The sequence below is a fragment of the Priapulus caudatus genome, unplaced genomic scaffold (genome assembly GCF_000485595.1).
Source record: "Priapulus caudatus unplaced genomic scaffold, Priapulus_caudatus-5.0.1 Scaffold76, whole genome shotgun sequence".
Classification (NCBI taxonomy): Eukaryota; Metazoa; Priapulida; class Priapulimorpha; order Priapulimorphida; family Priapulidae; genus Priapulus; species Priapulus caudatus.
The window spans coordinates 375,063-401,233 of record NW_014577137.1 but is presented as its reverse complement, the minus strand read 5'-3'; the positions used below and the strand labels follow the sequence as shown (position 1 = coordinate 401,233).

The 26,171-nt window shown below is 42.8% G+C and overlaps 3 protein-coding genes and 1 non-coding gene across 9 annotated transcripts in view; 2 read left to right on the top strand and 2 right to left on the bottom strand.

Moving 5' to 3' along the window:
* LOC106821523 (Golgi to ER traffic protein 4 homolog) overlaps window positions 1-5,447 on the top strand; it is a 13,090-nt gene extending 7,643 nt beyond the window's left edge. For both annotated transcript variants that reach the window (XM_014826372.1, XM_014826373.1), the window contains 7 exons: window positions 1,574-1,655; window positions 2,247-2,393; window positions 2,897-3,035; window positions 3,536-3,679; window positions 3,913-3,988; window positions 4,552-4,621; window positions 4,928-5,447. In XM_014826372.1, coding sequence (XP_014681858.1) covers window positions 1,574-1,655; window positions 2,247-2,393; window positions 2,897-3,035; window positions 3,536-3,679; window positions 3,913-3,988; window positions 4,552-4,621; window positions 4,928-5,058 — 789 coding nt within the window. In that variant the 3' untranslated portion in view covers window positions 5,059-5,447. The remainder of the gene's footprint in view (window positions 1-1,573; window positions 1,656-2,246; window positions 2,394-2,896; window positions 3,036-3,535; window positions 3,680-3,912; window positions 3,989-4,551; window positions 4,622-4,927) is intronic.
* Window positions 5,448-7,877: 2,430 nt separating this feature from the next.
* On the bottom strand, window positions 7,878-7,959 carry Trnas-aga. The gene has a single exon. It is a non-coding gene; the product is annotated as a tRNA-Ser (tRNA).
* A 204-nt stretch (window positions 7,960-8,163) lies between these two features.
* LOC106821540 (dynein assembly factor 5, axonemal-like) lies at window positions 8,164-17,296 on the top strand. Of its 4 annotated transcripts, XM_014826398.1 has the most exons (14): window positions 8,167-8,317; window positions 8,681-8,836; window positions 10,446-10,531; window positions 10,735-10,854; window positions 10,964-11,087; window positions 11,343-11,575; window positions 12,068-12,277; window positions 12,417-12,560; window positions 12,844-13,012; window positions 13,279-13,425; window positions 13,776-13,927; window positions 15,920-16,104; window positions 16,345-16,508; window positions 17,052-17,296. In XM_014826398.1, exons 1-14 carry the CDS (start codon window positions 8,188-8,190, stop codon window positions 17,177-17,179), a joined length of 2,148 nt encoding a protein of 715 aa, XP_014681884.1. In that variant the 5' UTR covers window positions 8,167-8,187; the 3' UTR covers window positions 17,180-17,296. The 4 variants fall into 4 exon arrangements, with proteins under 4 accessions (XP_014681883.1, XP_014681882.1, XP_014681884.1 ...); XM_014826396.1 differs by having other exon boundaries at window positions 8,166-8,836; XM_014826399.1 differs by lacking the exon at window positions 8,681-8,836.
* A 4,903-nt stretch (window positions 17,297-22,199) lies between these two features.
* LOC106821541 (cyclin-F-like) overlaps window positions 22,200-26,171 on the bottom strand; it is a 26,439-nt gene continuing 22,467 nt past the window's right edge. For both annotated transcript variants that reach the window (XM_014826400.1, XM_014826401.1), the window contains exons 11-12: window positions 22,940-23,085; window positions 22,200-22,246 (exon numbers count right to left, since the gene is read on the bottom strand). In XM_014826400.1, coding sequence (XP_014681886.1) covers window positions 22,228-22,246; window positions 22,940-23,085 — 165 coding nt within the window. In that variant the 3' untranslated portion in view covers window positions 22,200-22,227. The remainder of the gene's footprint in view (window positions 22,247-22,939; window positions 23,086-26,171) is intronic.

The following is a 26,171-nucleotide window of genomic DNA, read 5'->3' as shown; positions in this document are numbered from 1 at the left end:
TACACGAATCATTGCTATATGCATGAAAATTGGTTTCCTTTCCAGCTAGGCTGACCCCCCTGGGCTCCCGGTCTACTAGGCACTATAGCCACAAGTTCTCTTCTCGCTTAACACTACGTTGGCGTGTAACAGTCGGAGAGCCTGGTCGGTGGAACTAGGCACATTGATTATGCAATGTTGACGAATGCTAGAGTAACTGGCACCTTGTGTAGTTAATAAGTACATAACCTTATAGCCAAACGCGTATTAGTTTGTCCAATATCACTGCTGGTTACATTACAAACAAGACTTGAAATCGGTTGTTGATATGTATCAACGTATAATTTACGTGTCGTAAATGTCATCAAGGAGTCAAGCGATGACGTAAACATTTGTGCGAGCGTCCATGTTTACGAAATCACTGATGATAGCATTGCGTACGGCCGAGCATGCGTGCGAAAATGTCCGGTGCACTATAAATCTGTATCACACCCCCTTCGCCGGCAGCGGTTTGAAACTGTAAACAACTGATTTTTGGACTGCGGATTTTAATTAGACATTTCTTAGTAACCAGCAGTGATATTGGACAAACTAATATGCATTTGGATGTAAGGTTATGTATTTATTAACTACACAAGGTGCCAGTTACTCTAGCATTCATCAACATTGCATAATCAATGGGCCTAGTACTTATGCCTTTAAATGTTCGCTTATATGTTGCATAAATATTTTGCAGAGAAATTTTGATTATAATTTAAATGTTCAGATGCACCACTGATTTGTTATTCGGTAGCAGCACGTTTGTTGTACAGTAAAACTTGCATAAGTCGTCATCGTCTAACTCGTCAATTCACATAAGTCGTCATGGAAGTCAAAGTCAAAGTCCCAATTTTCTCTCATATTAAATCCATTGGAATAGCCCTTTCTAAGTCGTCATTTATAAGTCGTCATTATGTACAAGTCGTCGCCCTCAGACAGGTCCCATGTAATACAAACAACAGTTATTTCCCATCTGTAAGTCGTCATCAGAAATGCCGATGGCGCAGTGTACGGTCTAGGGGATGTGCGAGCTTGCTGTCGCAAATATGCGCTTAGGTTGAACCATGGTCGAACCGACGATTGCCTGTTGATCGCGCAACTGAGTTTACCTGAGTTGTTGCTGTGTGCACTGATTTTTTCATTCGCATTGTTCGCTTGGACGCATTGTGTTTTTTCAGCTCGCATGGAAACAGTCGCGTCGCGTCGCAAAAGTAGTTCATGTAGATATAAAGCCTGGCAAAATATCAGCTTGACACTCTCTAAGTCGTCGAAATACCGGATTTGTAAATTGTCAAAATGACGATATACGCGAATAAGTCGTCATTTGGGCGACATACGTCGACAAAATGACGACTTGCGCGTATGTCGTCATTTTTGTAAGTCGGCACAAATATGCTGGTCCCAAAAATGTTGATTTACAGGAATTTTACTGTATAATAATTAATGTGTAATAGTACGGACAAACATGTGGTGGTAAAATTGTTGAAGGGTTATGGAATCTCATTAAGCAGATTGCTCACGCATATTGTCCTTACTTTCCATATTTACTTTGCAGCATGGAAGTGGTGCAGATCTCTGCATGCTGCTAGTGGAGGCACTGAACAAGTCTGCTATGCCTGGCAGTGATGAACTTTTCGGTATGTGATTGCGTGTAGCTGTCGAAAGTTAACAAATGGCATTCGCTTTTATCTTCCTAGTCTCACCTGAGAGCAAAAATATCACAGATTTTATGTAGTAACAGCAATGCATTTTATCGTGTCGCGACAATGCCTAATGGCAGAATTGGTAAACTTGTATTTGTGTCTGTGATGAATTGAAAACAAGTGCGTGCTTGTACTGTGGGTATGGCAGATAAGCGGTGGTGCCACAAGCTAATCCATACTTCCTGTTAGTTCAAGATGACAGAAAACGAATGTTTACAAAAACGATTAGTTCGAAACTGGCAGTTTTCGGTGAATACGAAGGTTCTAAGACATTTTATTGTTACTCAAGCAATAACATTAGGTATCATGAAAGTGGGGAAAACACCGGAAAATTCTCGCAATACACGCTTTAATACAGTGAGTGATATAAGTGCAACCAGTGGCAGGCCGTCTATGACATCATGGCAGTAATGTCTTGTTTGCTATATAGGGCACATGATGGGATTTATTGTTAGTACTTATTGAAGTTAACGTGTGTGAGTTATTCTTGAGAAATCATCCTTTTTAATTTTTTTATTATGTCAGACAAGATAGCAACACTATTTACGCTCCTTGATGCTGGTTCTTTGGAACGTCATCCCTTTGTATCAACTGCATTGAATTGGACAGGAAAAGGAAGACCAGAGGATGGAATGAAACTCCACCAGGTCCTTGCTATTGCGTTATGGAAAGGTAAAAAAAATCACAAACATATGTATACATTTAGATAATCTCTCCTAATCACATTATTGCTGTATAAATTAATGGAAATGATGTTTAGCATGCACCAGGGTGTTAGCCAGGAAAAAAATCAGGGAGTCTCACCATCTGAGCGAAGCAAGGATGCTGCAGGCTCGAAGCACCCTTGGGGGGGGGGTAAAATTGCATGCAGGGGTAAAATTGGGCCGCCATCATGGTGTCTCTATCAAATTTCATCTGTCTCATCCAAGAATAGGCCGGTCAAAAGACGGATAGACGGGCCTCTGGCTAATACACTGGAATGCACATATTTACAATAGCAGCACAAACCCAAATTGCATGACCTGCAACAGTGGTAGCAGATTAGAAGGATAGTGCTGTAAACTTCTCGCATCTTATGTCTATCGTGCGATATGTAATCAGGGAGGCATGTTGCCTACATTGCCTGTTCACCATATAGTGGACAATAAATATATTGCGTTGTTACTGCGTTGCAGAGAAAAACTATTCAATGTCCCGGTATCATTTTCTCCGATCATCGGATGGCGAAGGATGTGCCAAGATGCTTATAGAATTTTCTGTGACTCGTGGCTACCCTAGTGAATTCGACCTATTTATCACTCAGGCAGTATTGCAGTAAGTTTAATAGCAATATATCATGAGCGTAATGAATGGTAAGATATCTTCTTATAAGATGATGTGTACACAATATTGAAAGGATAGCAATGTCCAAATATAGTTAACATAAAACTATGGGTTTTCTCATTTCATCTCCTGGAATATTTTATGCCATATGTAGGAGCTCGGAAATCCCCTTTATTTGCACTTTTAAAATGCTGCCAGGAATACGTGATATAGAGAAGAGTATATCCCACACAATAAATGAAAATTCAACATTTGCATGTGTTGGTCTACCAATGACTAGTTACAGGAAACTCAATAAAGTTACATCAGAAGTAGCATTGTGAGTCCAAATTCCATTAAGTCTTTACTTTGTATATATATAGTTATACCTCTCTCTACTATGGCGATATGGCTTCTAACACCAAACGTGGTTTAACGCTTTTGTCTAGTCGTACAGCAAGCATTCTTGGCCAACCATGCCCTTTGTTTTATGCATTGCATACTGGTTTCAGGTATCTATGCCTTCGGAATAAGTCGACTGCCAACAGAGTGTTTAACATTTACATGGAACGCCATCCTTCTGTGGAGACAGGACCTCCATTTAAACACACGCCTTTGCTCAACTTTCTCTGGTTCTTACTGCTGGCAGTAGAAAAGTAAGAGTGCCACACTAGATGTGCAGTCTGGATCATGGACTCTAGAGAGGGGTTAGGTGGTTAGTAATATATTTAAAGGTGTTAAAGTTATGTAGTATTCATGACCAGGGCATTGTCTTTTAGCTTCATGACTATTCATTGCAATGTTCTTGTTATCTCAGTACAGATATTAGATGGATTGCTTTAATTCTGGATTTCTATACGTGACTGCACAATAAAATTTCAATTTTCAGAGGCAAGCTGGCAATATTCACTGTACTGTGTGAGCAATACCAGCCATCAATTAGACGAGATCCATGTTACAACGAGGTACTGTATTCACATTCACGTTCCATTTCCTTTGTTTCTTTTCAACAAATAAATGAATGGGAAAAAATGGAAAAAAAGAAAAAAAGTGCAATTCACGTACAAACCAACTGATGATTACCGGGATCATAGACGACATATTTAGAGTCGCATTATAGATACTGTCTCTGCCCAGCTCGTATCTCTCCACAGCCATGTCTCTGCCCAGCTCGTATCTCTCCACAGCCATGTCTCTGCCCAGCTCGTATCTCTCCACAGCCATGTCTCCTGCCGCAGCTCGTATCTCTCCACAGCCATGTCTCTGCCCAGCTCGTATCTCTCCACAGCCATGTCTCTGCCCAGCTCGTATCTCTCCACAGCCATGTCTCTGCCCAGCTCGTATCTCTCCACAGCCATGTCTCTGCCCAGCTCGTATCTCTCCACAGCCATGTCTTATATTTGATGTGAAGACCATCATGTGTTATCGGTTAAGAATATCAAATATTGTTCGGTACCTAAACCAAATTTTAAACATTTTATTAGATCTCTGTGTGGTCAATATACATCTTTTTTTCATTTATTTATAGTATTTGGATCGAATTGGACAACTTTTCTTTGGTGTTCCACCTCCAAGACGACCCACCGGTGGAATATTTGGTGAGTATACCACAAGCGTTAGGAGAAGCTGTTGGCATGCTGTCATTAAAACCAACACAGTGGTAGTTGCATTGTTGAAACATCTGTAGCAGCATCTGAGTGGCTTTAAGATATAAATTTGATAGCACTCGCTGATATATTGAGGTATAATCGTGGTATCACTGGCTATTGCATTACATATAGATATGTTACCACTTCTTATTCTTTAGGGTATGAATATGCTACCACTTGTTAATACTGTTTTCACATAAATGATAGATACTGTCCCAATGCTGGGCATATAAGAAAGCATCCACTGTATTGCAGGTAATCTACTTTCAAGTATAATGGGAGGCCTGGACGATGATGATGGTGATGACATGGATGTGTCCGTGCCAACTACTTCAGAAAGATCTGCGGTTGCATCTAAACGATTAATAACGGAAGATTTGGATTAGCCAGATCACTATCCGTTCATACGCAATCCAGGGGAGTTGTACATTGGGCACCTATTTATATAGAGTGGATGATTACTTCAAATGGTCACCTATATTCCATTTGGAAGCAGCAACAAGCATACAGTTGAATGCATATCGAGAATATTTTGCATTTTTACTGTGTTCGCGTAGATTTTACATGATGTTCTATAAGGCAATCTCTTTCCTTCCTAGGCTGCTTCCAGTTCTGAACTGGGGGATGGACTGCTATTACCAATACCACAGTAAATGCATGACATACATTTCTATCAGTGTCAGTGGAACTTTTTCATATTTTTGTGTCAGGCTGTGGCCTAATATGCAGTATGGCTGGCGCAACAAGGCAAATGCGATTAAACCGAGTAATGATGGCCTACTCTCTTGCTTATATATCAAACACATGCCTTTTTTTTAAACCAACGCGATCAGGAATAAATAAAACGGAATGTTTCTGTGATGTGAACATGTAGGTGTGCAGCGCCATCTATTGGTGCTTAACGTTGACAACGCAGCGTGAATCGTTTGATAGTCGCCAGTCCTCTTCATTTTCTGTTTACACAGCAAAGACAAAGGGGCCGAGTCATTTGGAAATGTCTATATTCAGGCCGGTACGGGAGATTACGGTACGCATATATTTGCTAATATATTGACTAATCGTGCGTCAATAAACTCAATATTCACAGAGAGTATAGCTAAGACATGTGTCTATAGGTATCTAGAATTTTATAAATTTAATCATCTGTAATTCACTTCCGCGCGCATATATTTGCTATATTGACTAATCGTGCGTCAATAAACTCAATATTCACAGAGAGTATATGAATTCAAGCCGGTACGGGAGATCATTTGCATAATATATTCTAGATACCTATAGACACATGTCTTAGCTATACTCTCTGTGAATATTGAGTTTATTGACGCGCGATTAGTCAATATATTAGCAAATATATGCGTACCATAATCTCCCGTACCGGCCTGAATATAGACACTCCCGAGTCATTTGCGTGTATTCTACCCATGACCTGTGGCCTATTGAAAAGGGTGGTCTAACGCGTGCTGTAAGGATTTTATACTCGGTCAGAGTTCCACACATTCTGGCTCACAGCTGCCCATGTATGAGAAAGGAAGAGTGCAGTATTGCTTACTGCTTGCATTTCTCTGTGAAAAATAGCACTTGAAGACAGCGAAATGTAAAAAGAAAATTGTATTCATGATCAGCTGTGTGCACCACACGCACGGGATTGCACTTCACTGTACCGATCCTGGAGTCTGAATATTTAATTCATAATTTTGCACTAAGCATCACAGGCATTAATCATGTCTTGTAATGATTCGTTGGTGGCGTAGCTACGTTTGATGGGGGGGGGGAGCTGCAAAGCCTCTTGTTGTTTGTTTTTGACACTTGACTGTAGGCAGTTCGCCACTGGCCATGTAATATTATCTAGATTTGTCAGGCTGTACAACTGCTTCCCAACACTACCACTAGCTATACGTCCCTGTACCATATATATATGTGACCTAGGTGGTTTAACGGAGTAATGCGCATCATCTTCAATGTATAATGTCCCTCATTTGCTTTATGAGTTTCCCCTTTTTATGCGTCCTAAATCTCACAATTCACGTACCTGTCTCTTCAATCTGACGCTTGTGCACTATTTAATGATTGATGGGTTGAAATTAGTTTTGCTACACAATCCAGTGGGTAAATCGCTACTTGTTTGCGCCAACTTGTGGTGGGGACAAAATTGACGGAGATTGCAGTATGGACTTCATTCGTGAACATTGAGATTTTAAATGGAGATTAGAAATCTATCTACCATCTACCAACTACTGCTCCCTAAAATTAACTGGGACAGAATTTCATGTAGAATCCTCACGGATACAGATGTTGTACGCCGTTTGTTAGCCTTAGAGTAATAAGTCAAATGACGTTTCCTGTGTGAATTCTAAGTTAGAATGCATTGAGATTGCTCGTGAAATTTCTTGAAACTGAAAATGAAGTGCAGCGTGTTAGGCTTCACTTTGCTCGTGCTATATGCATGTGCACTATTGTCGATTGTGCCATCGTGTTTGTTGGGTGATATGCATGCTAGTGGTTTATGAGAGCAGTATACCGATTGCTGGAACCCTTCTACTCCTGTTTATAGATTGTTATTATAAACTCAAAAATATAAACTATGATTCGTTATCTGTTCATGTGCGTTTGACGAAGGGGATAAAATATATAGTGTGTTAATCTGCACACAATAAACAATCGCTTAGTTCATTCGGCTTGCTTTTTTTCCCACGAGCCGCCTTAGACGATGAGCTATGTAATCAGGGAAAGACCGTAGAAATCGTAGCCCGAATTATTCTTTATTATACCGGGTATATAAATGAATTGACAATTTATTGGGCTGCGATTTCTATGGGTATAGCCTAAAACGCGCTTGAGCCAGATATAGTTTGTTTTATATGTGATTTTGGTAGTTATTTTATAACGCGCATAAAATTTTGCGCGAAGATTACATACTACATAGCATGCAGAAACCAAAAACCAGCATGTAAATACAAAAAAATACCGTGTAAATTCATCACATATGCTCTTTGATTTTTTCCTATGACCCAAAAGAAATGTCGGTGACTCGGTGTGTATATTGTGGCTAGAAATTATTGCGATATCTACTGCAATCTGCAGTGTTGATCAACTTTCTTTTTGTTTTCTCCTATGCTATAACGTTATAAAAACGGAAGGACGTGTAATGTATGGAATCAGAAGTGACCATGTGGAAACAGTAAATATATCCCAAAAAAAGTAGTAGCGCAGTCGACAGGATTCGAACCTGTGCGGGGAGACCCCAACTGATTTCTAGTCAGTCGCCTTAACCACTCGGCCACGACTGCTGTACGACAGTATTACTAATTGCATGCTGTAGTGTTGGTGTGCCTATTTCTTTTATTATCAAGTAATGCTTTTATATTATAACTGATGTCATACGGTGATCAGCAATTTTATTTATGCCATGGATTGGAACCAATATACTGGAAGACCAATATACTGACTGTAATGGTATTCATTCGCATAATTAAATCATTGTTGTCATCGTAACCACTTACACGAGGCATAACAATATGGCAGCCCCTACTGTCGAAGTCGTTGAAGACGATTTGTCTGAGGTTTCAGCTAAATTATCGCTTCTACTTAATAGATTGCGTGATGTAGATCGAGTAAAAAGACGCAAGGCCTTAGAGGAGATACGGAGTGAGCTTTTTAGTGATAAATATTCTTCTAACACGGCAAAGTTAAATAAAGTGTACGGAGATCTTTCCCGGCCATTATTGAAATGTTTCTCTGATCCAGTAGAGAAGTGCAGAGCGCTATCAATACAGCTCGTACTTGATATTATACAGACAACGCAGACGCCGAGTGAGCTTCTTCCTTATCTTGTACCAACCCTGGTTGAACGGCTGGGAAATAATAATATTACAGAGTCGGCGGAAGAGCTTCGCCTTGATCTCGTAAACCTTCTTGCAATAGTTATTACACTGTGTAACAAAGCGTTCGTCGTGTACATGGATGAAGTTGTGCAGATCCTTCAGAAGACTATAGTGGATCCATTTCCAGACGTCAGGTTGAAAAGTTGCAAGTGTGCTTCTGATCTGTCACAAGTTATACCAGCACAGCATTTTCACATGTGCTCAGAAAACTTCGTACCAGCGCTTCTGAAAACACTATCTCATCAGCACTCCAAAGTTAGAATAGTGGCAATTCAGGCTATAGGTATGGCATATACTGAAAAATATTTCAGCATTTTGTGGTGTGTAACTCTTTGACTGCCAGACCTTATGCATGCAGCATGAAAGTAACTGCCGCTGAGAGGGTCTATGTCCCTCGGGGTACTGCCGGAACGTACCCTGGGTACGGTCCAGTATACCGGACTGTACCCTGGTAATATCTATTATGCCGGACCGTACCTCGCCTACTCCACTAACGAGTCTAGGGAGTCGCCTACGCCTACTCCCTAACCCTAACCCTAACCCTAACCCCAACCCTAACCCTAATCCTAACCCTGACCCTAACCAGGGTTCTCTCCAGGATGAAATTCAAACAGGGGGAGGGGAGGGGTAGGGGAGGGGGGGAGGGGGAGGGGGAAAACTAGGGGGGTCCGGTGGGCGTGTATTTTTACCGTACGACTAATTAATGCGTAAAATCGCCACCACACCATAGACGGTATTTGGGGTTCTTGTATATATAAGATAGCCGAGTCGGTGTACAGTTAGTTACAGGTTAACTGTGCATTGTCAGGTTAACTTGTGTACTGTCTGCAGTGCATGCGTAGTACGGTAAAAATACACGCGTCGGGTGTCCTGGTCGAACGGCAATTCTTGACGGTCGATTCCCGCGCTGGCAAACTTTTATTGTGGTGGAATTTAAACGGGGCGGAGGTAATTCAAACGGGGCTCAACGATTCAAACAGGGGGGAGTTTTCCCAAACGGGGCGCGTGCGCCCCGTTTGCGCAACGTAGGGAGAACCCTGCTAACCATATCAAATAATGACCAGGGTACGTTCCGCTATACCGGACCGTACCCAGGGTACGTTCTGGCAGTACCCTGGGGGACATAGACCCTATGAGCGTAACTGCCACTGCCAGAGGTTTTCTGCCTTTTTCAATTATTTCTAACAAAATTGAGATAATTATTCAATAGGCAAATATAGCATATGGAAGAACAAGACTCAAACTTTCTAATGATACCAAATGTTTATTGATTTAAAAAAGACAAGATAATCCTCTTTAATCTCAAAAATACAACTATTTTCAACTTTTTGGTTGAAATTCACTAAAAAGTGGAGAAAAACTAATTTGAAAATGCAAGTCTCTTTTAGAGTCAATCTCACTACTAGGTGGCGTATTTCTTTATTCCTATGGGCAAAACATATATTCTAGATACCAAATAACATCTCTATCTAGTATAAATATATACATATAGTATATATAGTACTATAATAGTAGTGTTGTCAATCGGTTGTAATTTTGTAATTGATCATCGGTTGGACCCAATACTTTATGAACTAATCTTTCGTGTTGTGAAATAAAATCCGATTGACAGAAATTTCCATCTTTGGCAGTCAAGCGATTTTTTACCAAATACGGAAATCTGCGTCTTTGGCAATCAGAGTGTTAATGTTGTATGCACAAGGTATTGATATAGTTGTAAATCATTCACGTGCACGTTTGATTGTAGCTCTAGTACTATAGCCCTTCGCTCCGCCACAGCTTCTGCTGATGCAGCCTGCGGCGGAGCGAAGGGCTATAGTACTAGAGCTAGTTTGATTGCTGTATTACCTAACTTGCAGAATTTATTTTCTGTTATATACTGCATTTTACAGGGGATGTAATTAATCATGGAAGTAGTAAATGTGTCGAGGATGTAGTTCCACACCTAGCCCAGAGATATTTTGATCAGACACCCCAGGTATTTATTCTGTAGCAGGCATGTGTAGTTAGTACTATATAACATGTGCATTCCACTTGAAATAACAGTGCATAGAAATACTAATAATTTATCAGTTATTTAACACTTATTTGAGGATTTTCAAATACTAGAATGAAAGACTTATGCATGATTAAATAAAAATATTGTTATGTCTATCAGAAACGAATTTGCAATGATTTAAGGTGCGGCTGGCTGTGACCCAGGTCATCGGTATGTGGTTGCTTGAACTCCCAGACAGATATTCCTATTTCTGCAAGCTTCTTCCACTTCTTTTAACCAGCATCACCGACGATGTTCCAAAGGTAATAATATTTCATTGCAGTTCACAATATTTTGGCAATGTGGTATCAAATCTCTTAACTACAAAGAAGCCTTCTTAGAAACGAATCAGTTTTACTTTTCTATTAATAGATTCAGCAGACCGCAGATGAGCTATGGTCTAAGGTTGGTTTTCAATATGAGAAGGAAAATGATCAGGACTTCAAAGATCGACTAGACTTCGTCACACAGCAACCACCTCACTATCCATGTGATGGTTAGTAAAAATGCTTATTACAATATTTTTCGATATAGTGTGTGATATAAAGGTGCAATAACCTTATTAATCAATTTGTACTGTAATTATTTAAATGGGAAATGATTTTATAGTTTCTTGCAGTAGAGTGTAACTTCTTGTGAATGTGAATCCTTGTGGCTGGATGCATGCTATGTTGTGGTGTCTTTAGTGGCATGTAGTTCATAACAAGTTCTACATTAAACTTGTTGTAAGCTCTCACTCGTAATTTTGCAGTGGTGAGACCTAACCTTGGCTGCAGGGAGCTTGTCTACCGTCACATGTCGAGGATCTTGCCCGCATTGCTGCGTGACCTCACAGACTGGGTAGCAGCCACCAGAGTAAAAGCTGCAGCACTGCTCTATGTTCTGCTATTGAATGCCGAGGACAGGATGACTCAACACCTGGAGTCTCTACTCAGGGGCCTGTATTCAGCATGTGGCGATGAAGAGACGAGCGTGGTGAATCATGTGAGTCTGTTAACATTTGTACCAGTGCCATTTGAAACGTCTGCAAAAACAGTAAGCTTGAACCCTTCTATAGGCATCTGACTTGTCCAGCGTGAATTTAATAAATAGTAGTGTACGTAAACTTATTTCTACAGCTTAATCATTTTGTACATGTGGTTTATTCCTAAAGGCAATAACTAAAAGTATTTCGTTGCAAAACTTTGTTTGGACCCAAGGAATTTGCTGAGACTATGGCACTGTAATGATATGTTATCAAGTGCTAAAAATACCAATATAATATGTTAATAATGTGTTATGAGTAGGTATTATTAACTGTTAATGTTATCAAGAGTAGATAATAACACATGTGTTATTATCTACTCTTGATGTTATTTAAAACACTCCCCCACAATGACTTACATTAGCTTGTCTCGGTACAAAGGGACATATATATGGTATCACACAGCATTCTGCGATTGGCATGACATGTTTCGCATCCTTGCATGTTGTTAGGTTATGAAGAGTGCGAGGTTGGTCGGCTGCTTTGTGCCAGCAGATGCCTGGTGGCATCTCATGATGGCGGATCTTGAAAGCATCCCAACAGCGAATCACGTCATGACACTAACGGCCATCGTGGAGGGATGCAATCGCAGTTCACTGCGGCCGCATTTGCCTGCTATTGCAGATGTCCTTGCAGCAGACGACGTGTGCAGGATGCAGGAGGTAGCTCGGAAAATTTGTGCACACCGATCATTCGCTGATACATTTTTGCTGATTAGTGCGTAACAACCAATACCGTCACAAGTGTATTTCAATGTTGTTGTTTTTTCCTGATAAACAAATTGTGCACATTGCTTTGCAGGTGAGATTCCAGCAGCACCTGGTGAGCTGTATAAGAACTGTATTGAATGTGAGCAAGGACGATTGCTCAAGCATCAGTGCACAGCTCTTCAATGCCATACTATCATTGCTGCCGCTAATCGAAAATGAGTCCAGCAACAAGCAGGTGGGAAGAGATGTCTGGCTACCCATGCATTAATTATGCAAACTGAAGTGTCCATCTGAATGTACTCACAACTGAGTGGTCTGTGTGGTGGAAATTCAAGACTTAATTAAATATGTATAATAACCATGGTTATATTAAGAGCGAGGTGTTTGTTAGTAAGACATGTAACTTAATTTGGCGTTGTTGAAATGAAACTAGGAATTGACAACGTGTCTTTGAAACATATATGCATCCTGTAGTCCTGTATACTTTCTGTATAGTACTGCTGGTACTTTCTCTGCAGGCACACGAGGCAATGCTGGAATTGGCCAAGGTGCAGGGATTTACGGACCAGTGGCACTTGATGGAGCTACACATGCCTGATGTCCTAAATAATCTTCATGAAACCTGCAATGGCTGGAGCAGCATTAGCCATGAAGCAAAGGTTTTCACCACACTTGTGACAGAATCGGGTACGAAGCGCTTACTCAAAAAACTACAGTAGTCATTGAATCTTAAGCACTACTAAAATGGGCCAGTACAGACTCTTTTGAATTTTCGATGGCATTTGTTGCATTCAGCAAAAGTGAAATTGTTTGTTTTTGTGCTGATTAGTAATTTGTTGTTATTATTATTAGTAATGAATTGAATAATAATAATAATAATAATAACTTGTAATATTGATAATGCACATTGCATGTGGAACAATGTAATTATGAGTGATATAATACTTTCATAGGACCTGTAATTGGCAAGCATCTCAACGTGGTTATCTCCATTTTCGAGATTACCCTGAGCAAAGAAAAGGAAGCAGAATTGAGGCTGAAGCTATTTTACACGCTCGCAGAGCTCATGGTGAATGCAAAGTACACTCTTGATTCTGAGGGTATGTGGTTTGTCATGTGCTAGTTTCAGTGATACCAAGCTCTACCACCACCTTTTTTTCACATCCCACAAACGTGCGAATTTGTGTAATTTCCACTTGTCTTTTCCATGTCAGTTCTGATTGCATTCACCCCGGCAAAAATCAGAAATACAATGTACTATTATTAACTTTTCCTAATGGTATATAAACTGTGTATTTCAATAAGGTAATGTAATGCAACACAATGCTAAAAATGAAATGCAACATAATAGGACATAACGTACACACAGACATTCCGTTAATAGTATAATTATATAAATGACGTGATGAGGACCTATACCTTACTTGTCTGCACTGCTATTTTACTGCAGGCATGTTTGCCAAGTATGCTAGCAAGCTTCTCAACTCAGTGATCGTACCTAACTGCTCGTGGCAGGCGGGTAGAACAGCAGCTGCTATCAGGACCACTGCCGTGTCGTGTCTGTGGGTGCTGTTCCAATCTGGTGCTGTCACACCACAGCTGGTGAGCATGAACGTAGCAGCAGGATCATGAATGTATTAATTAAGCTCGCCACACATGCATGTTAAATGTGCAAATATTTACGTGGTGGTGCCAAATTTTCATCAAGTTATATTACTGCAGTGCTCTTGTTATAATTGTCATTATCGTCGTTGCCGTCATCGTCATTGTTACCCATGTTTTTGTCGTTATCATCACTACTGTTGTTGCCATCTTCATTACTCACTACTCAGCTGACGAAGTCGGATGCAGCTTGTAGAATTGCATGAATATCCGTCCGTCCGTCCGTGCGTTCGTCCGTCTGTGCGTCAACAGTTGGGCACAAATCTTAACAGCTCGACGTACGGTCACGATATTCGGGATGCCGGGGGAGGGGGGGAGGTGAATTGCGAAAAGGACTCGGTATGTCGAATTTGGGGGTCAAGGGTCAAGATGTGTCAATGGAGGGGGAATATTTCTCCCTTAACTTAAGGTATAGGATGAAATACGTAATTGCGGCACAAATCTCAACGGCTCGACCTACGCTCTTAATATTCGATGTATAGTGTGATGGGGAGAAAACCCATCACCAGCGCGAATTGGCGGTCACATGTCAAAGGGCAGTGGGGGAAAGGTCAGGTATCAGATATTTTCTGAGGACATGGTCTAAGTTAACGGACCGAGTACAAAACTTTTTTGTTTCAGCGCTGACCTACCATTTTTATCACTTTATTGAAAGGACCATGAAATCAGAAGTAGATAATAGGGAAGGAGTGTGACTTCAATAAACATGGGAAATTCGTCATTTACTAGCCTTAGAATACCTACGATTTACTACGCGTAACTCAACCAACTTGAGCTCAAATTGTACACAGTACATTCGCCTAGCATCGAGCGAAATCATTTCCTCGTATACACCCGCAATCCGGAGATACCGCCTAAAACGTATGACACGATTCTCCATTCTGTTGGCAGCAAAACGAATCCATAACCCGCCTAAATGGAAACAATAGGCAGCTACTAACGACTCTTGTGCCCTCGGCGATGCGGTGTGGCTCGCTGGGAGATTGGAGCTGGAGCTGCTGCTGATTGCGGTAGGCGTACGTGCGTGGGGGGCATACCAGCTGTAAATAGGTCAAAGATTAGCTCGCCGAGTGTTGCGTCGATGTCCAATCTCCCAGCGAGCCACACCACATCGCCGAGGGCACAAGAGTGCGCAAGTCGTTAGTAGCTGCCTATTGTTTCAAGTTATGCGGGTTATGGATTCGTTTTGCTACTAACGTTTTAGTCTGTATCTCCGGATTGCGGGTGTATACGAGGAAACGATTTCGCACGATGCTAGGCGAATGTTCTGTGTACGATTTGAGCTCAAGTTGGTTGAGTTACGCGTAGTAAATCGTAGGTATTCTAAGGCTAGTAAATGATGAATTTTCCTTGTTTATTGAAGTCACACTCCTTCCCTATTATCTACTTCTGATGAAATGTACTTTCCGCTGACGTGCGAAGAGTAAGTGTCCGATAACCTTTTGACCCGCAAGAGGAGGGTTAAACATGGATTTGTTGACTGTTAACAAAGGATTGAACTGCTTTTGCTACTAGAGCCCCCTCTACCCCCCCCTCCCCCACCCTCCCCCACCACCACCACCACTACACTCGGGCTCGACGCATATTCATGATAACATGTTAATATACCGAAGTCATTAAAGTTACACAGCTGTATCTTTATTACTGTACTACCGGTATAGCAAAGCCTAGCATAGATTTTAGATCTGTATTAGTAGTATCCTAGATATATTCTCTGAGCGCGAATGCGGTGGCGGGAGGGCGCACTTGATTCGGTTGCCAGTGAGTTTATCAGAAGAATACCCGCCTACAGTACACATCAGTTGAGTGCTGTTGCTCTGCGGCACTTGTTACTACCGTTGTCATCATCATTACTAGTGCCGATGTAGATGTCACGTACAAACATCGTATACACCAGCAGCACTAATACGTGATGTTTGTGCGTTGTTGCAGTATCTACGTCATGCCGACGCTCTGCTCCCGCAGCTGACCTCGCTGCTGGAGGACGACAGCCGCACGACGCGTCTGCTCGCTAGCCGCGTCGTCAAGCAGACGCTCAACCTGTGCGGCGACGCGTTGCAGATGGACGCGCTACTCGGCATCTATCCCACGCTGCTGAAGCGCATGGACGATGTCAGGTATCGTGTCGACGGCATGTCACAGTCGTTTAAAGTTTGCAGCCTGATTTCTAATGCCTGTTGTCACTGTTATGGTGTACATATCCGTATGGAAAAGGTTACTGGGTTTGCCCGGACACCAGGGGCCCGTTGTCGGAGATGATCAAAAGTTATGACTATTGTACATTGTATTACCGTGTCCTGTAGTGTGTAATGCTACATGTGTAAGGAGATGCTTATGTATTTGCTGGTTGCTTTCAGTGATGAAGTGCGTGAAGCTACACTGAAAACCTTTGCAGCCTACTTTTCAGCGCTGGATAGAAGCCTCGACGTGACTCTACACAGTGCGCACCTGGAGCTGCTCTACTCTGGCTTGTTGCTACACATGGACGACAGTAGTGCACTTATACAACAATCTGTCTTTGGTAGGACTTCCCAATTTAACATCAGCTTGCACAAACATGACACCGATTTATGTTCAACCAAGTGCCTGTCCTAACAGATCTGTTATCAGATCAAGACCCTAACCCTGTCGTGATATTGATAACAACATCTTTTATTGTGGTTTTATGCTGAATTGTTGGCAGCACGCATGTAGTCGGTCATTTGAACATGTAAATTAGCACTGGTGGGCTGTATGTTAGGATATATGGTCGCTATAATTATGTCCTATAGGCCTATGTGGTAGAGTAAGGACTTCACATTAGAACAGTAAAATAATGACTATCGTTACCACCCTACTTCTCAACTGCAGGTAGTATATTTAACATAAGGTAGGATGTTTTGCAACAGATGAATTTTACACCAGGTAAATTCTTTGTATCAGGTAGTGTTTCCCAGCAAGTAGGCTTAGGGTGGTTTTATGCCAGGTAACGTCAGTTGCACCATCTAGGGTCGGTTGCACCAGCTAGGGTAATGAGTAGCGCAAAATAATCAGTAACTTGACGAGCATCTCATCTCCTTTATAGAGGTTCTGAAGCAGGCTGCAGCCATCAGCCCTGCATTGCTCGGCCAGCAGGTGGAGAAGATTAAACACATGCATCAAAGGAAGCAATACTGCGATGAACTTCTTGCCCACATCAAAACGTTGCTGTGACCGAGGTGTTCCAGGGCTGAGTCAGCTAGAATTCGTGTGGACACGCTTTCTTCTCTGCTAACGTGTAATCAACCTGTAGTATTACGTTTGTAACGCAAAAACAATATGTTTATTGTATATTGCTTTTGTTCATTGTTTGTACAACGCTGCAAAACAACGCTTACTACACACGCACATAGATATTGAGAGAGGGGAGAGAATAGATAGATATATTGACCATGTTGACTGATAATTATATCTTCTATTACACTGTTACATCTGTTGATTATATGTCGATGTAATTGATGTATGAAGGCCTGTGCATCACAGCTGTCACACCATGAGTGCTGGGACAAATCAAAGCTAAGAGAACAGTCTTTTTCATGAACTACAAAACCTCAATACCCTATAATTTGTTCCCTATAAAATGTAACAAGTGAACATACAACAATAACAGTCTTACCGTAACATGAATTTTGTTGCGATATATACCCCACACAAGCATCGCAAATCATGACTCACATTTATATGGTAGAATATAAGAGACCACAGCAGAATAGCATAGTAACATGCAGAGGAAGTAGGAGGGAAAGTAGCTTTAATATAGCAAACATTAAGACAGGGATAAGAAGAACTTGCATAGAAAACATGGAACATTACTTGAACTATTGTTGTTTGAGCATGGTCGCGATATGCCCATCTATTCACACAGCCCCACCACGCCATAATTACAGTAAAACTAAAATCATAAATGCTTTCAAACAATTGGTGTACGCACCTGCAAAGTACGAGTTGATAAAAAAAAACTACATCAGTCAATGTCCTTATGACTTTTACTATGACACTCGCTTCTGCAACTCTGTGCGGAGTAAGTGAGCATTCTTGGAAACTGTAACGGCTAGCCAGTGACGACGTTTCGTTTGCGTGTCGCAAACGAAAAACATGCAATACTACTTAACAAACGCAAATGTGAAAGATTTAGGTTTCAGTATTTACAGTTTAGTATCACGATAGCAGTAAGGACGCATACAAACGAGTCATTTTTAGTGCATATAATGCAGGAACTACTCGTCTTAACCGAACAATAGCATGCACACATACAATACTAAAAAATATAAACCTGCCAATCTTGGCACAGCCTAGCAAAACCATGCCTTTCTACATATAGACAGGCATCTCTTTGCTGAAATACGTAATCAGTTGGACTACACAGCGAGCTCATAGCTACTGCTGTAGATCGTTCAACATTTTTTCCTTATCTAAGGGGTACCCATCACAGAGACCTGCTTTCTCTGCATGCTCTGTGACTAGATATCCACATTATAGAAATGCACATTCTGGTATGAAGTTGCCGCTGCATAATATGTGTGCGTTTGCCTCGTCACTGAGAACAAGAAATGTCGATGCCGGCACATCACTCCCGATTTGGAGCACAGAAAATATCAAATTGCACTGATTGGGTCACATAAGATCCATTTTTAAATGCAAACCACATGGATACGCGTAACAAAGCGTATTTCCGTGGTGAACAAGTACTAGTCATATATATATCAATTACACAAACTTTCTTTCGTAAAAAAATAAAGTCCCTGCAAAACAGCCTTAGAGGAAAAGAACACTTCCTTCGTACCGAGATAGAATGCAGTTTACGTCACGCATAAGCTTCTTCATTCTTTTACAGAACTAGAGCAGTGTACTCCAGTGATCCTTTCATAATACCACAACATAATACTAGAAAATATGAACTCCTTAAAACACTACTGCTGCAGTCCAGTGTATACCATGATCACATCACACTTTTCAAATCAATTTGAAGCTTTGGCAAATCATATTTCATATGGTATAGCAAACTGCCAATTGGTAATAGTTGCCATAACTCGGAATGAATTGTATTTCTCAGTGACCAAATTTTTCAGAGAAAATGTTAAAAAATTTTCCCAATACTTGCTAATCGATGTCATCTAATTGCTAATCAATTTCACCTTTTGATTAGCAAAGTGCTAATCAAGTTTAAAAATCTACGGCATACACTGCTGCAGTCTCGTGAGTTATTGAGAAAGACACCCCCCCCATGCACGCGGCTACGGTTACGTCACCGCCGCGCGGGACCGGCACGCTCCCGATCTGTCGGCCGACCCTCGACGACCTTTGTTTTTGTCTCGTTGCCCGCCGTGCGGCTGCTCTTGCGCTTGCCGCTGCGAGGCCCACTGAGGTTGTGTATTTCCAACAGCGGGGTCCTGGCTGCTCCTGCTGCTGCTGCCGACGTCACACCTTTGGCAGGCGCGCAAGTCTGTGAGGCCGTGCTGTCCACGCATGCTCGCCGTTCCCACCAGGGGTCTCTCAGGTTGCAGGACGACCTCGTGACCTGCAGTCTAGGCGTGGTGGTGTGAGAGCTGCAGCTCTGCGCGATACTGGCAGGGGTAATGTGGTTGTCACATGGCTGTGGAATCCAAGTAGCGGCAGATTTCCGATTGTCCTGCAATCGCACAAAAATTTAATTGGGGACTTTAGGGTAAGCACATTTCCTGCACTTACGTATGCATATATTTGCTCTGTTTTTAGCTCATCTGACATAGTCAGATGCAGCTTGTAGAATCGCATGAGCGTGCGTCCGTCAACAGTTAGGCACAAATCTAAACGGCTCGACGTACGGATTCGAAAGTTGGGACGTGAGGGGGTAATCCGAAAACGAGTTGGGATGTCAAAGCTGGGGGTCAAAGGTCAAAGGTCAAGAGGTGTAAAAGAAGGGGTATAGGGAGGAAATGCAGAATTGCGGCACAAATCTAAACGGCTCACCCTAGGCTCGTGATAGTCGGTGTACAGCATCATGGTAGGAAACGCCATCACTGTGCCGAAATTGGAGGTCACAGGGCAGATTTTAGACATTTTCTGAGGACATGGTCTGACGGAGCGATTGAAAAACTTTTTTGTTTCAGCGGTGACCTAGCATTTTTATGGCTTTATTGAAAGGACCATGAAATGTACTTTCTGCTGACATGCGAAGAGTAATTGTCGGATAACCTTTTGACCCTCAAGAGGCAGGTTAAACGTGGATTTGTTTACTGTTACTGTTAGAAAGAATTTGATTGCGCGTCGGGTTGCCATAGTAGAATTGCTATACAGGCTGGATAGTATCGAGGCTACAATGTCACAGAATGAAATTGGGTTCAAAACAGGCTAAATTGGTTGAGAAGGTTTATGCTCCTTAAATCGTATATTATTTCTTAGTGGGCTTCGTGTTACTGTCAGTGTGTTCACAGTAAGGTATGCCACTGCCAGTGCATGTGGTGGTGGTACTGTGTAGTTTTCTGCTGTGTATAATTTGTTACAGGTGCATGCTCCTCTTTCAGCTGTAGGCCTTTGCGTAGGGTATAATGGATGAGGCTTACTATTCTAGTTTCTTGCGCACGAAGTAGTTGTTTGTGCTAGGCTAGCGTACAGATGGTGACGTTCCATCTTTTAATCTGGAAGACACTTAAAAGTACGCCGCCATCTCGTTGGGCAAACTTTCATTAACCGATCCCAATGAACATTCCTTTGAGAAGGTTCCTGCATACCATCCCTGTGCCTTCACTGTTTCGGGTGATATGGTGAAACACATTTGCGGACTTAACGATGGGGTTTGACTTAGAATTCCCACCACTTCCACCGACAGATGTCACCCGCAGTAGACGTTAGATGAAGCGCGTCCGCTTCACGGCACTTCGTTAGTAATAGTATTCATCATAATCTTATTGTTATTTAATACTATTATCAGGGAATGGAATAAAGCACAGAAAGTGCTGAGCTTTAATTATTTAAAGTCCAACACAACTAGTTAACTTACCTACGATTTATTACGTTATGCCTGAACAGACAGAGTTTGACAGCCTATCGTAACGTTCCCCCTTCACAAATCCGCAGATATAGGCTAAATCCCGGGACCGGGCACGCCGACGGTCGCGGCGCGCTGGGAAGGGCGACTGGTGTAGCTGGCATAGGGCCGCGGCATTCGTCGGAGGCCGGGGCGCACACCCGCCGCATCTCTGTCCCCACGTGGCGCGTGTGGCTCTGCGCGTGCGGTGCCCCGGGCCCCGCCTACAGCGGGCCGGCCTGTGCCGTCGGCGTCAGGGGGCGCCCACCCCCGCCGCACGCGCCCCGGCGCCCGGCGGGGGCGGGGGGGGGGTTACCACATTTTACGTGTAGAAAGTTTTTCGAGAACCGTGGCCATACGTTTTGGTCAGTATTAGCACATACCTGAGGATTGTGCATATGCCTACATTTCGTATATGATGCTATGTGAATATTTAAGGGTACTTTTTTGACGCTCAGGTTGAGGTAAACGTAAGGTTTGCGAAACGGCATAAATTTCAATAACTGAGCCTTGCACAGTGCTTTTGTTTTTTATTTCACTCCTCGATACTTATTGCATGATTATGAATTCTTTTCATTCCGATTGTTGTGGAGCTTACATACGTCAGACGGAAGGCACTGGACTCGGTTGCCTTCAATGCATGTACGGCGTGTCGCTGCAATCGTCACTATCGATGAAGAACTGTCGCTCACTGTTTTTTGCTGTTCTGAACTCCATAGACTTACAAAGCTTGCATTCCACGTTCTCTATCTTGGCATGGAACATTGGTGATTTGCAGCGTACAAAAACCCGTACGGGTATCAAGCTGGCAACGACACTACGTAGCATTTATTGTTCCCATTCAAAGGCTTGCGTGTGGTAAAATTGTAAATAAAAGAGATGAAAAACCTCGGAAGATAATACCTAGTACCTTAGTTGTATTTTTGGAATTAGCCCAAATATTAGTAATCGGTGGCAAATGGTCCACCATATCAACTCCGATTCGATCCGTTTGCAGCAGCTTGGTAAAATAATAGCTAGTGTTACCATGGTCGTGTTTTGCTCGACTGTTTCCTCCTTTCATCCTCACATCTCAATCATGTTCGAGGTGGTTCACCACGCAAGAGGGTTTTATATGGCGGTGTTATTGGGGCTCATAGCTGTCAGACAGTCATAGGGGTGATTGCTTCCATGTCAGAGCCGTATGGCCAGAGTCCGTCTGCACCAGTTAAAGCATTCAGCCTCCCAGTCGGCTTCTAAAAGAACTTTATTACATCCACCTCAGCGACCCATAACACACACCTCATTGACAAAGTGTTGTAGGTTCGGTGTCAAGAGAGGCCAGGGTTTTATACCCCATCTCTCTCACACGCATTCCATCCGCCATATTGTCGAGTTTGAGCACTTTATGCCAAGGATACCGAACCATGTTTAAGGACGTCCTACTAGGATGAGACTTGGTTTAATTACAATGTTCAGCCTGAATGTTAAATTTAGCATAACAGAGACGCCCGAGCAATCGCGCAGGGACCGTACGTGTCATCGCCATGCTAGGGGGGTCCGGGGGCATGCTCCCCGTATTTTTTTTTAAAAGAAATGGTGCGAATTTGGCTGCATTCGGTAGCTATTCTGACACATTATAGGAGACTCTTGAATCACCTTTTCAAGTTGTCAAAAGGAACAAACGAACTATGAATAGGAAATCAGAGGGCTGAAAATAGGGCAAGTTTTTTTTATTAAATGTCTAGACATAATGATTATTGCCAAGAACAGAACCATGTTTAAGGAAGTCCTATCACATCAATGCTTAGCTGGAGCCAACCTCAAATCATGCCAGCCGGATGCAATAAATATCGCATGTACTAAAATGCATCATCACTATCTGCTCCACACTTGTTTCTCTCCAGAGTCAGTGATACATGTCAGAGGGTTACGCAATGGAAACTCACGTGCATGTTTTTCCGCGGGGTGAGGTAATCATCGCGATACCGTCGCCGTTGCTGCTTCGTCGCTTGTTCGGTCTCCCGCAGCCAATGATAAAGTACAAGGTGTAATCCAGACCTAGCACTTGGCACAGTTCATCCGATGTTGTGGGCTGCGCAGTGAGAGATAGAGACATTGATGTGGGCGCAGTATATATGAACAAAGATAAATGATTTTGACTGAAGAAACATTAGACTACCTATCATTTAGAAATTAGAACTCTTTCTTGCGAAGAACGGCAGCCAAACTCGAGTCAAAATAAATCTGGTAAAGTGATAAGGTGTGTGAAATCTAGTAGAATGACCAAGAACTTTAGGGTTGGTTCAGGTAGGTAGGTAGATCACACAATTTTTGACAATTTGCTGCAAAGATAGTATAGTTGCATGCATAGTATACAGGTTCAAACATATAACTGAATAATTGCCCAGTAAAAATGTAGCAGAATAATCCCACAAAGAATTTTCGCAATATAATATAATCAGCGATTGACAGTCATACCATCTGAGTGCTGCGAAAATTTTAGCTGCTCACCAGAATTTCTCTATTTGTTGGCAAATCAAGGCAACGATCATGATCGTTGTAAACAGTAAGATTGGCAAAGCACCAAAGTTTCCTCCTATTACTCTAGGAAAATCAAAGCAGTAGATGCTTCATACTAAACCCGATATCGATACCGATTTCACACATACGTCTATAAGATTCCTCAACATTAATTAAGTTAACACCTTTTAACTATTGCGTTATATACATCGCATTATTACGTTTTGTTGATTTTTGCTTTCTGTTGCATGTTAGCAACAGTGAAAAAATTAATTTTTATTTTTCCGGGGCTCTTTTTGCAAACCCCCCCAAAATTTCGGGGGCTACTTTTTCATTTAACAGGGCTCTTTTTCCACTTTCCAGGGCTGTTTCCTCAAATGTACACACAAGCACAGTAGCTAATACACACTTGCGGGGGCGCGCACACACCACACACACGTCACACACACGCACACACGCACACACGCACACACGTCACACACACGCATGCACGCACGCACGCACGCACGCACGCACGCACGCACACACACACACACACACCAATTTAGCAAGCTTGTACAGACAAAACAAAGAACATTCAGTCAATATTCAAGACAGTTATTCATCAGACTGACAGACTAACATGATAATCACAACTCACAAGTCACAACCACAAATGCACCTTGAAGTTGAATAGTGAATACATCACAGGTTCAGCTAAACACAGAACTATTACGGCTAGCGCAAATAGTGTAGTGTCTGCCTGTACGAGCGAGGAGGATCGATTGTTTATACGCGAAGTCTCTTGCGGCTGGCCCGCGTAAGGGCCCTGGAAGCTCAGGGGGTTTGAGAAAGCGGCCCGCGAGGCACGTGTGTATGGCTGTGTACCATCGACGCTGCGTACGGCCTGCTGCCAGGGGTGGCATTGATTGGAAAGTACGGGGGGGGGGGGGGGGGGACGACTTGTTTCAGGTGGTACTAAGTTCACTACTAAAATTGTAGAGGGTTGCATTGCTGGACTATGAATGAGGACAGCAAAACTTTTCGACGGGAATTGACGAAAAAGCTACAATTGGAATGACATACGAGTGTGCGGCCCAGGGCGAAAATATACGTGTGATTTCATTTAGATTTTCCATGGATTACCGATTCTATAATCCTACGGGTCGTTGGTCCCTAGGGGCTCTCACGTAGGGCACGGCCCGCAGCACACCCGCACGCGCACGCATGCAGGCACGACGCGCGGCAGGCACACGCCACAAGCACTGCCCGCAGGCACACCGGCACCCGCAGTACGCACGCTTGGCGCAGCGCACACACGGCAAGCACAGCGCGCAGGACACCGGCAGAACCAACGCCGCGACACGCGAGCACGCAAACCGACGCAGCGGGCGTCTCGGCGCGGACAGGCACACGATTATACGCAGCGGGGCGGGCGGGCGGCTGGCTTTGAGGTTGAATGCAATACAGGGTTACAGTTACACACATGCATGCTTAAGATGGCTAACACTGACAGTTCACACCGTACCATGAATCTTACCGCGCGTGGAACGGCTCTGCCGCAGCGGCAGATGGCGAGAAGCGACGGGAGAGCTGGCAATGGCACGGGGACCAACCTGGACAATCGATTCCAGGCGACTTTTGCTTTTGGGGTCGCTTCGATATCAATGTTTTTCGGGGGCTCTTTTGGCATTTCGGGGGCGAACATCGCCGCTGCCCGTGTATTTTTTTTCCCTGGTTTGCAAATATTGCTTTGGTTAATAAACCAGAATACCGAAGCAGCAGAGTGGTTGTGCCTTGTCGTGCTGATTGGTTACCCTGCGCAGCAGCTGACAGACAAGTTTGCTTCAGGGTCTGAGTATTTCTCCTGCACACTACGCGAGGGGTGCACATCACGGGTATGTCAATGACGGGCCGTCCGGATTATGGACTTCTTGTGCAACATGCAGTGCGAACATCACGAGATAGTCACGTTCGAGAGACTGTATGCAGTGTCACTCTGCTGAAAGCCAGGTTGTCACATTGCCTTCAACATCACCTAATTGGACAATGGCAGAGTGCGTGTGATTACATTAAACAACGCAGCTCACTTTGAACATATTGGTCGGAGTAGCTAAAAGCGGATGGGTTAACACTGTTAAGTGAAGTCTGGCTTAAAGTGGTTGTGGTTATCATCCAGTCGGTTAATGATCACGATGCCATGATTTATTTCAGGTGATTTAGTCCAAGATACCATAACTACATGACCAAATTATTATATTGACAGAATTATTATATACAGAACAATACAGTAGTGTGCAACAATTATCGCTGACACCCAATATCCAAGAATCAGTTTTCAAAATTGCAATAAATAATATGCTTGAAGTTCGTAGAAAACTGTTGTGCCTTCGCCACGTAAGATATTTTTATGCTTTTCCGTGCGGCTCCCATGTACAGTAGAACTGAGCTTGGCAGCCAGGTATGCGTGCGGCAGTATTCTGCAACGTTCTGACTCAGGTTAACGTTTAGGTCACAGATGTACGTGATAAATGGATCGTCTTTGCTGTCAACGTGGCGGAAAGAGGAACACAATTCCCAGAAAGTCGAGCGTCGTCGCACCGTATACTCGTCCGTGAACGGTCGCCGCCGCATTTCAGCCATCTATTGCTACGACATTCCTCTACGTTGTAGGGTTTG

Excerpts from the sequence above, each read along its gene's own strand:
- LOC106821540 (XM_014826396.1), top strand. The coding sequence starts at position 8,188 with ATGGCAGCCCCTACTGTCGAAGTCGTTGAAGACGATTTGTCTGAGGTT. Across the intron at positions 13,928-15,919 it reads GTGCTGTCACACCACAGCTG|TATCTACGTCATGCCGACGC; the intron begins GTGAGCATGAAC and ends GCGTTGTTGCAG. Across the intron at positions 16,509-17,051 it reads TATACAACAATCTGTCTTTG|AGGTTCTGAAGCAGGCTGCA; the intron begins GTAGGACTTCCC and ends TCTCCTTTATAG.